Below are 12,154 nucleotides of genomic sequence, written 5' to 3'. Positions count from 1 at the left end.
CCGGACTTAGGAGTATATCTGTTATATCACCTGAGATGTAGTGAAGAACAGTAGTTTTTATGATTTATGGTTGTACAGGACTTGTACTTAGATCTGAATAGTGATCTTGTAAATGAGATATGACTTATTTCATATGCTGCGTACTCTTGTATTTAAAAAATAAAAATAAAAATTTAGACCTTGTTTATGTTAATTGATTAATTATTCCCAGAAAGTGATTAAGAATTGAATTAAGTTCGGGTCCCCACAGCTTTCCTCAACCATTGAAGAACAAAAATTGGAGGAGAATTATCTTAAAATTTTCGGCCATATGGTGTAGTAGGAGAGAAGGAGAAAACATTTTTCTTGGTTGAGCAAAAAGTTTCATGCCATGCCTTGGACATTGAAAAAGTTGCCTCCAACCCTTCACCTCCCTTGCATGCCTTCTACTTGGGCTTGTAACAATTACAAGGTCCATGGACTTTTATTTAAATGTCCCAAACATATTTGAGTCCATTTAAAGTTTACTTGATTTTACTCAAGCCCACTAGTTTAATAATTATTTCTAATTGAGCTCTACAAAGCCCAATCTTATTTAATTAATTCAACACTTAAATTAATTTAATTATTTGGACTCTACTAGGCCCACTAGTGTTTAATTAATTCAACACTTGAATTAATTTAATTTAGTCCATAATAATGTTTATGAAAATCACAATTTTCAAATACATTATTTGTTTGGCCAACTTTTAATTTAGGAACACTTCCTCAAATTAAAAGTTACATTCTCCTTATAGAAGTCATACTTTTATTTTTATTTATGCTTATAAACTCCTTTATAAGCCGTTCAACACATTGAACTATTTTACTTCTCAACGGGATCTAGAAAGTTAGCACTTGTGTGACCCTCAATGGTTCATTGATACAACTAGCCGTGGGTTCACATCTCCATGTGATTCGGACTAAATATTTCCTTATACGAGCATACACCAATTGCTCCATTCTTACTTATCAACTCCTTGATAACAATAATGTCAGAACTCAAGTCTGATAGTACCCAACCAATCATGTTAAACGCCTAGCAGCATCGCTTACATGATTCTCTAGGTATCAAATGATAGTACCTGCAAGAACCATTCAATTATGGTTAGCGTACAGTACGGTCCCTTCAACTCATATATCCCGACCGATTCGACAACCATTGGTTTATCGAGAGTTGTCAATCAATCGATACTATGTGTCATGTCGTAGTTGCATCGATGGTGTAATCTATGAAACCCCTTTCATAATTATCACCATACTCTGATCAGAGATTTCAACCTACATACACATGAGAACACATAGGATATCCATACCCGAAGGTAAGCGGTGAATCCCCGACTACAATGCATCGACTCCTATATGTTTCGTCATAACACCCAACCTTGCCACCTGATGACCCCATGAGAGTCGGTAAACAAGTCAAAGTGTAATTCTAGCACATAGAGTCTCAATGTTATCCCGGGTCATAAGGACTAATGGTGTACAACCATAAACTAGGACTTTTCCACTCGATAAGTGAGAACCACTTGGAAAGTCCTTTATGGAGGGTTGTTCAGTACACTCTACCAGGAGCACCTATCTGCATGCTCGGACATCACAATGTCCCCTACCAATGAAACATGGTACTCACATCGCAGATACTAGTCTCGAACTCGAGCGGCCTATATCCTTCTTAGCGGCGGCTGAATCGACTAGGAACCGTTTAGAATATACAGTATTCCAAATATGAGTTTCATGATACTCATCATATGAGCATCTCATATTCTTTCTACTATTTGTATATTCAAGGGCTTTATCTATGCAACTAGCATGGGTATACAGATAAAGATGTGCCAAAATAATAATTTCAAATATTATTAAAATAAAGATTGTTTATACATAGAGTTTCATTGTGAACACTCGGCCAACACTTGGCTCGACGGGAACCTACTCTAACAACTAGATGAGCTTGCATTATAATCTTCCAATCATCAAATTCTTTTTTGGAAAACATTGGAATTTTGTTGAAGGAAGATATGCTAATCCGATTGTATAGATAGAAATAATTCAAAAACAAGATTGATTCAAGCTCTGATACCACTTGTTAGGATCGATTGGGTGAGTGAAAGTTTTTAGAAGGGGGAGGGGGTTGAATAAACATTTGACCATTTTCCAATCTTTTCGAAAGAGTGAGCCAGTTTGGTGAAAAACTGAATTCGATAATCTTGTTGTCAATGTTGATAATTTAAATTTAAAGTGCAGAAATAAACTGAAAAACAGATTGAATACATGAAAATAAAGAACACAAAGATTTGCGGATGTTCGAAGACTTCAATGTTTCTACGTCATCCTTTCTATATCAAGGATGTGATATTTACTAAAAGACTTTGATTAATTACAACAACTGTAATAATCCACTTCAGTTTGGACTTAACACTATCAAACTGAAACTCTTAGTATCTTTAAAACTTTTATCAGTACGCAACTGATATGTTTGCCAAGCACAACTGATCTAAAAAGATCGAATAAGATAACAATGAGTGCTTATGTTGGTGTTCAAAATATATCCTTGAAGCTATGAATATATCTTATAAGCGTAAGCTTCTTGTAATTGATCTTTAAAAACTGTTTAACTCAAGAATGAATGTACGCGCTAAAGTCTTCTTATCAGCTGATCTTCTCGGTTATTTATAGTATTTTCTTCCCAAAGGTAATATTGAATGCGTTCAAATCATGATATCTGTTGATTTGTCCTTAGTAGACACGTCATCATTCTTCAAACAATCATACACTGTGTCGTTCTGATATGCGGCGTTCCCACTACAAGTTGCAGTATGCTCTTGTACAAATTGTCGCTTGATAAAAACGCTCCTTAACTGATGACGTGTCAAGCTGATTTATCAGTTGACTTTCATAGCAGATTGATGAACTGACTCTGTAACTGATAGTTCAGTTTACTATGCAGCTTGTCGATGAACTGACTATGTAACTGATCAGCCTTAACTGATCGTCCAGTTAACTACAGAGTTTTAGTTAGCTTTTATCAGTTCAATTGCCTTCGATTTTTAGCACATTAATAATCAGTTCGGGCAATTTCAGTTACGTAATTTCAGTTACAATATGTTCAGTTGAGTTGATCAGTTTGGTAGTCTTTAATCGCTCAATTTGTCAAACTCCAAAATTCTGATTCCAACAAAAGGCTCTCACGAAGCCTATCATTTTATCAAGTTAAGGAGGCCAAATATAAATGTCCAAAAATTCATCAAGGATCCTCCGACAAAAGAAACACCCCTTATTGCTTCAATAACTGAAGATGACATTTCTATTAGAAGAGCATGAGGTCTATGGATCTGTCTAATTAAGATGAACAAATTCAAGTTCCCTTTTAAGTTTTATCATAATTCGGTAAATGGATCATTCATGTTAAATACTATGACAGGAAAAACCACAAGTTTTGCAGAAGATTTATTCGAAAAGAAAAGAAATATTTTGTGGAATAGCAAGCAGCCGGGGAGTAAAGAAACTCGTTGGAAATTCTGCAACATGGCTCATGCGGGAAGATGGTTAGAACATATCTGCCCAGAGTGCCCAAATCAAAAGGAGCCGGATTTTAGCAATTGCTTCAGACCTCGGTCATACAAGAAACATCTTGCAGAAACAAGATCAAGTGGTGATGGACCACATTCACATTTTCTTCGGGGACAAAAAAAGTTTAAGATTCTCCAACAAAATAAGTGTACATGTGACCATAATCACTTTTTGTTGGGGATAACAATAGATAAAGATTCCTCGACAAAGGCAAGTAGGCATATAATTTTCCCACTAACTAAAAGACTTGGACCCAAATACACCTATAAATACAGAGTAATTGGGAACAAGTAAATCGAACAAGGATTAAAATGAAGTTTGAAACCAAAGAAAATGTATGCTACATATTTCAAGGTTTTCAAAAGACAGATTAAGGCGATAAGAAAGCAGGTGGTAATTTTCAAATATCTATACGAACTGTTGAAAGAAGCAAGGAATGTGATTTCAGCATATATGATCCAAACACATGTCTACTGGTTATACCAGGAGATAAAGATAGAAGAACAAGCTATTTCTGGATTAATGATCTAGAAAAAGAGAACTCAAGAAAAAGTGGAGGGACCATTCAACCACTCACTCAACCAGTCAACACAGCTGGAAGGTATTAAAGAAAAGCTATGGCAAGTTTTGAAGTCCAGAATTCATATCCACATTGGACTTTTGTAAATACCAAGACAAAAGGAAGATGAAGACATCATTCAATCTTTTCATTTTCATTCAAATAACTTGTAATATTTTCTCATCCTAGTTTATGAGTTTTGTAATTTCGACTACGATAAGTAGCTAAACAAGTTACTCCTCATCTACAAGAGGTTACTATGTAATAAAAATTTGTTATGTTTGAATAAAAAAAACCAAGGCTTTGGTCCCTCTCATGTATTATTATCAAATTGAACAACTTTACTATATACTCTGAGGTAGGAAACGAAACAGGGTTGTGCTATGTGTTGGAACATTTCATGTTCGTAATTTTAATTTTGATGATTAACAAAACTTGTTATTTTGTTTCTAATAATTTACCTAAGTGCGAAGGAAGCTGGAGCTGATCATGCTTCGAACTGATCAGTTAAACGAGCCAAACTGAAGCTTTCGAGAACGCCAATTGAAAGTGTCAACTTATTGCCCAAACTGAATCAGTCCAACTGATGTATCAAAGAACAATTCTACTAATTGATCAGTTGATAGGTGATTCAGCAGAAGACCTTCAAAAGCCCGGCCAGCTGATGAAGAGCTCAACTGATGGAAAGTGCAACTGACCAGTTCAAATGAATCAGTGAAACCAGTTCAGCTAACGAGCCAACTGATTTCACAGAACCGGTTCAAGACCAGTTTAGAGCATCAGTTAGGAATCAATCAGTTTTCAGAACACGACAAGCTTATTCAATGGAATCGAGCTGTGCGTACTGGGTAAAGCATCTGTACTGTCAATAATACACTAAATGGACGTTACAGCAAAGCTTAAAGACAAATGTTCCAGAATGGCTGTCGGAAAAGTCGAGACACGGATCTCAAGGAATACATTCAAGCTGCAACGGATACAATTATCGAGTCTCAATGTATGATCAGTTTCTCCCCTATAAATAGAAGATCAGTGAATACCAATAAGAAAAGTGTGTGAAGATACAGAGAAAAAGAGCACGCATATTGCATATTAGCTTACAAGAATAAATCAGCCTAGATGGAACACTTCAACGTATTATCAGCTTAGATTAGAAGCATATTTCCCTCAGTGTGTGGGAACACCTTTCCGGTGTATTCCTTGTTCAGTTCCCACACACACACACACACACTCACCGCCACCACCAAAATACAGTCTTGCACAAAGACAACAAACTTGTGTATGTAGTCTTTGACACAAAAACGTTAAAAGAAGTGTTGGCTGAAAGGTGCTGCCTTCAGTTTAGGCTAGAAGTTCAGATTAGGCAGTAGCGTAAGTCCTAAGCTGAGTGGGTTTGTACAAGTTGTTGTATAGATCAAAGTCTTCTAGTGAATCCTACTCGAGGTGGTAGATGGGGTGACGTAGGAGCATTGAAAGTCTCCGAACATCCATAAACATATCTTGTGTATATCGTTTTCCAAACTGATTTGATCAGTTCGAGGTGTTATCAATTTAGTTCTTACCATAACTGAACTGATATATCCCAGAACTGATCCTCTGCTTTTCAGTTATTCAGTTTACAAAAGTTAAAAGACTTTCAAAAATAGCAGCTTTCTTCACGAAGGATTACTTCGAGTTTATTCCGCTTGGTTTAAAACCAAACTCGATTTAATTCATCGGTGTTAACATTCTTAGAACACGAGTTATTGCAGCTCATTAGAGAATATTGTATTTGAAGCATTTAAAAGTGCCCAGCACACGATTCTTCACTACGTGCCGTTTAAGGAATTAACAACAGGAACTATCTGTTGTGACTGCGTGGTAGGCTATGAGGAGTTGTCTGTAAAATTCGGTGGATATAACCCGATGGCACTCCGGTCAAAGAGAAAAACTGTTCAATTTACTATACGGAAGCATGATGACTCATTTATATAAAAAAAATATAGATCATTTGAACTTTATATATAGGCTGAAAATCTTGTGTAGCTTCATGTCTTTAGACTATATGCCTTTATGAACAGGCTCGATAGGTAAAATAATGTCACGTACCATAATTTGAAGAATAAGGATATTTTTGGCAATTTTAAAAAATTGGGGAGTTAAAATAAAGTTTTGAGAGGATGGGAGTAAAAAAAAAGTTAATATGGAGTTAGGGATTCTGCGGAAATTTGCCTTTATTAAAACTAAATAGACATAAATATTTGTTTATGGTGTTTTTTTATCTTTTTTGTTTTTGATATTGGTGTTAAATAGCGTCACAAAAATCCATTCTTGACATTAAATAGTAATATTTTACTTCTGCTTCTTGCCTTTGATTTAGCTCTCTCTCGCCTCGCTCCCAGCGAGAGAGAAGGGGTTACTCAAAAACCCTTTAAAATACATAAAAGAGTATTTAAATCATTTTTTGGGTGTAGATCATAAACTTCTGACATCTGGGCTTTATTTTCCCTTCAATTTTCTAACTTGGGAATTGGGATTGAAGATTATGGAGAAATTATCTTGCTTTGCAACTTCAGGTTGGTTCTTGCGCCGTTTATTTATTTTTCAGCTTTTTATTCGTTTTTCTCATTAAATGTTATGGATTGCAATTTAAAATTTTTATTTAGGTATGTTAAATAATGAATTTAATTATTGGATTGGTTGATAAGAAGAGGAATCTTGATTATTTGTTTACTCGTTTGTTTTTCCTTGAGGATTTCTTGGATAGTTTGGCTCTTGTACGGTACAAGATTGATTCAGTTGATGATTATTCTTATGTGACAAGTGTTTTAGCCTGTTGTTATGTCTGATTAATTTGATTGATTTTCTTGGTGTTTTTTTTCTTCAGGTTATTTAGTATTTTATTTGCAATTTTTCTGCTGAGCTGTAACTCTTTCTGGTTCAGTAAGTTTCAGTCCCTTTATGATTTCTTGTGGTCTAGATTATATATATGGGTTTATTGGTGTTTTAAATTGGGTTTATTGGTGTTTTAAATTGGACGTGGAATGTTTCTTTTGCTAATTTTGATTGTGTTTACTATTTTTTGCTTTCTTGAATATGTGTTAGGTTATAATGGGGAAAAAGGTCAACAAGAAAGCAAGAAGTGTTCAAAAAGAGAAGCGTGTCTCCTCACCTTCTCCTAAAATACTTCCCGAACAAAGCAGCATCAATGCTGAAGCTCCTCACATTGATGGAGTTGCAGTTAAAGAAAGAGGAGTATGTTCTCATATAGATAGAGGGATTGATTGGGACAAACTTTCTGCCAAACTAGACCCGTCAGAACCTTTTAAATGTGAAGATTGTCGAGAAAGTGCCTTGGATAGACGAGCAAATAAAGGAAAACATGGGAAGAAAGGAGGAATCAATTCAAAATCAGAGTTGAAAGCAATTTGGATTTGCTTGGGATGTGGGCATTTCTCTTGTGGAGGCATTGGATTCCCCACCATATCTAACAGCCACGCAGTTCGGCATGCAAAACAGAATCACCATCCATTGGCCATACAGTTTGAAAATTTTCAACTGTTATGGTGTTTCCCTTGCGATAAATTACTCACTTTTGAAAAGCCGGAAGACATAGATGAACGCAAAAATGTCATACATGAGGTTGCTGAAAATGCTGAAAGCACGACCAAGTAAAGGATCCGCTATTAATGTGGAGGATGTTTGGTTTGGAAGTGGGAGTGGAACTGGTGCAATGAAATCGGAATACTATGTACCCAACAAGGCAGATGAAAGAGTTGGCTATTCAGTAAGAGGTTTAATTAATTTGGGAAATACTTGTTTCTTTAATTCGATAATGCAGAATTTATTAGCAATAAATCAGTTGCGGGATTACCTTTTTGAATTTGATGAATCTGTTGGTCCACTTAGTGCTTCTCTGAGAAAGCTTTTCTTGGAAACCAGCGCTGAAGCTGGTTTAAAAGGTGTGATAAATCCCAGATCTTTATTTGGTAGTCTTTGTAGCAAGGCTCCTCAGTTTAGGGGATATCAGCAACATGATAGCCATGAGTTACTAAGATGTTTGCTTGATGGTTTGTGCGCCGAAGAGATGAGTACTAGAAAGCAAGTCAAATCTTCATTGACCGATGGGACAACTTCTATAGCAAAGCCTACATTTGTAGATGCCATCTTTGGTGGACAGCTTTCAAGCACTGTTTGTTGTTTGGAATGTGGGCACTCTTCAACAATTTACGAGCCCTTTTTGGACCTCTCGTTGCCAGTTCCTACTAAGAAACCTCCATCCAAACGGCCTCAACCTGCCACTCGGGGCAAGAAAATCAAACCGCCTCTTAAGCAAGGCGGGAGGATTGACTCCAAAGTTAACAGAGATGAACCTATTCTTCCAGCAGAAAGTGTTTCTGATCAATCAACTTTTGTCGACTCTTACAGTTTAGTGCAGCCTAGAGTACAAACTGCTGAGCTTCCAGTTGATTCTGCATCATCAATATCCATTGATTTAAACGCTGTTGTTCTTGATATGGGTTTAACACATCAAGATCTTTCAGATAGTCAGGAAGCAAAAAACCATCCAGAAGTTGATAATGTTGGAGAGCAGTCAATCTCATCGAATGTTTTAACATGGTTGGATTACCTTGAGCCAAATCTGGTGTCATATGACTATGATGGTACCTCAGAAACTTATGAAGTGTCTGCAGACCAGGGTTCTGCAGATAAAAATGCTTTTCAGAATGATGTCTCATTACCCATTACTTTATACTGTAGGATTGAGAGTGATTTAGAATCTGAATGTGCTGTTTCGACAATGCCCTTGGATAGTTCCTCTCAGTTTAATCCTCTTGACCAAGGTATAGTAACCCATCAACAAGATTCATCTTCACAATATGTGGAGAAGCAAAATGAAATTTCTCAATCTGATGAGAAGCTCTCTACAGACCATTCATTGAACAAGGAAGTTGTCCAGCTAAATGCTGATGTAGGTCATAGCTTAGTTAATGATTCAACGGTTGAAGTGTACTCTTCAGGCTGCGACACTGTAAACCCGTCACAGGTTAAGGAATCTGAAGTTATTTTTCTTCCTTATAAAGAAGATGCTTCATCTAGTTTTGAGTTATTGGGAGAAGAAATTGAGATCACTTCAGAAGTGGTCAGTGATGAACATGCTTCTCAAGAATTTGATGGATTTGGAGACTTATTCAATGAACCTGAAGTTACCTTGGAGCTTGGGCCCTCATATCCTGCTTGTGAGGCAACTGATGCCATGAAAAATGAAGTGGGAAATAGTAGTGATTCTGATCCTGGTGAGGTTGATAATTCTGATGTTTCCGTGTCGGTTGAGAGTTGTTTGGCCTTTTTTACAAAGCCCGAGCTTCTTTCCAAGGACGAGTATGCTTGGCAGTGTGATAATTGCTCAAAAGTTTTGAAACAAGGAACAAGGAGGAAATCGCGAAAGCTTAAAACCAAAATAGTGCCAAATGGTTGTGATGATATAAATGCAAATGGTCTGTTGGAGGGTTGCGGCAATAATCTCCATGAAGTTGAGATCATCAGCGGGATAATGGAAAATGATGCATTTGATGGTTCCAATGGCAGGTTGGTGCCACACAATCAGGAGATGCATGATATCAGCAATAGCATGCTCAGCAACCATCAAGAAACCAAGATGAATATGATAGCTTGTCAATCAGAAAATCAAATGTCTATGAAGCCAAATTTGTGTCGTGGTATGCCAGAATGTTCAAGTTCCAATAGTCAAATTCTTGATTCATGCTGTGGTAAACGTGATGCTGATAGTGTTGGGCTTACTGAAACTGATTTATTGCCTGAAAAATATGAATCAGAGGTGAGTGAGGGAGAGGAGGTGGACTCAAAGAGTCTCAAAGTAAAGAGGGATGCAACTAAGAGTATACTAATCAGTAAGGCTCCTTCTGTGTTGACAATCCATCTAAAGAGGTTTAGTCAAGATGCTCGAGGTCGCTTGAGTAAATTAAATGGACATGTAAATTTCAGAGAGACAATTGATTTCAATCCATATATGAAGCCCAGGTGTATTTTTCTTCACCTTCTATAATTTGGTGAACTATTGTCTTGGAGATTATTTGATGTTATTTAAGTGCCATTGGGCAAACTCTGGTTATGAAAGTTGAACCTTTAATCATCAATTATTACAAGGCTAGATAGTGATGTTACAACCTAGAAAATGCGACATTTTGAATCTAAGCTCCCAGAACATTTTTCTATCATTTGTGTGTGGGTTTCGTCCCAAAAATGGAGTCATTGTTAATATGATGAATATGGACTTGATGCAACTTATGCTACCATAAATATCTGAAGATAATTGAAGTAAAACATATTTGTGTGTTTTTTGTATTTTTATGCCTTGATTGTCCAGAAAAAAATAATTGTGTGAGATTTCTTTTTAACAATTCTGTACTCTTCAACTTTGAGTTTGCTATCAAACAAGCTACACATTTATCTAATGTTTTTTCTTTCAATACTTTGGTTTGAAGTTCATGTGGATGTGATATGTAGTACTTACTTTCAGACGTGAACACTGTTACATGACTGGAGACGGAGACTCAAAGATAATTGGTTGATGAAGGAGATTATAAAACGGGTTTTAATGACCACTGTACTATTTCCATTAACCTGAAACATAAGAAGGAACCTCAATTTCTTGCAATACAATTTTTCTCATGTAACATGAAGTGTTTGTGAAATTGGTTTAAGTTGGTGTCTTGTGGGGACGGAGGAATTTAGTATAAAACATGGAAATTTCAAAGTCAGTCCTATTCTGATTTTGTGCTCTCTATGTTGAATTCAGTTAAAGTCACTTTTTCTTTACTTTCCCTTTGTTAAGTTGACTTGGTCACATATATGGTAACTTGATTATTGACCAAATTATCTATTATAAAGTATAAACACATGCTAAGAGGTATATCGTGAAACTGGTTGAGCAATTTTTTACAGAAATGATTCATTGAAGCTAAGCGAACTCCCTAACAAGACCTTGTTGTTATTAAAAGTTGCACCAATCTTGTTGAGAAACTCTGTACATTCTACGACTGCAGAATCTTGCCTTCATGATAGAATTTGTCATACGCAGGAATTCAAGTGGCTGATACTGTTGCATTTCTTCCCATAAAATTTGATGATCTCTTCTCACGCTCTCTTCAAATTGTATCTGCAGGTGCACCAATGGAGGAAAGAGCACTTACCGTCTCCTTGGAGCAGTCGAGCACAGTGGAAGCATGAGGAGTGGCCATTATGTGGCATACATGAGAGGAGGCCAAGGAGATAGCACCATTTGGTATTATGCCAGTGATACTCACGTTCGTCAAGTTTCGTTGGAAGAAGTTCTTAGCTGTGAGGCCTACATTTTGTTCTATGAAATAACTTGAGGATACTCGGGTTTTATTGAATTGTTTGTCACCGTTTCCACCACCATCACAACCATTATTAACTTAGCACCCTTTGGGAGGGAAAACCTCTCCGTTCTCTATAGTTCAACTATACTTCCTACGGTGACAGAGTCCCTGCTTCCGTTTTTCAGGCACCACACAAGCTACTCTCGAAGTATCTGGGAAAACAGAGAGGTTTTCGAGTGGGGCCTCAAAATTATTACAATATATGATCTGGTTTTTTGGTGACCTGGTGGACTTTTATTGAGGGAGTCAGATACCTGAGTGAGTGTACAAACATATGATTACTCAACAGTTAGTAAACAATTTTTGAAGTGCAATCAGCTCATAAAACATGTTCTTTTAGAGTGAAAACGATAAAACTTTAATTTTTCCCCTTTTCCCTTTGCTATTTATTTATTTTTGCTCAATTTCTGCTTTTTTCAGTTCATTCTCTTTGGGAGAGACTCATATCACTGCGTTATTTATTTATTTTTGTAGTGTTTTTGAAGTCTTTTGGCCGTTTTGGAGGTTGGTGGCTTCTTCTTTTTTTTTTTTTAATGGTTCATTTGTGATATTTGCACAAAATAAGTTCAGTTTCCAAATTGATATTTCATTATTAAAAGTTTTG

At 36.4% G+C, this 12,154-nt stretch overlaps 1 protein-coding gene across 1 annotated transcript; it reads left to right on the top strand.

The window, feature by feature from the left end:
* The first annotated feature begins 6,476 nt into the window (after window positions 1–6,476).
* LOC142551172 (ubiquitin carboxyl-terminal hydrolase 2-like) lies at window positions 6,477–11,953 on the top strand. Its single transcript, XM_075660249.1, is given in 4 exon segments — window positions 6,477–6,702; window positions 7,232–7,774; window positions 7,776–10,168; window positions 11,313–11,953. Coding segments are annotated over 3 exon segments (3,141 nt in total). The 5' UTR covers window positions 6,477–6,702; window positions 7,232–7,237; the 3' UTR covers window positions 11,524–11,953.
* The last annotated feature ends 201 nt before the right edge of the window (window positions 11,954–12,154 follow it).

Source organism: Primulina tabacum, chromosome 7 (assembly GCF_025594145.1).
Source record: "Primulina tabacum isolate GXHZ01 chromosome 7, ASM2559414v2, whole genome shotgun sequence".
NCBI lineage: Eukaryota > Viridiplantae > Streptophyta > Magnoliopsida > Lamiales > Gesneriaceae > Primulina > Primulina tabacum.
The sequence above is the reverse complement of the archived record's forward strand: the minus strand, read 5'-3'. Positions and strand labels throughout refer to the sequence as shown.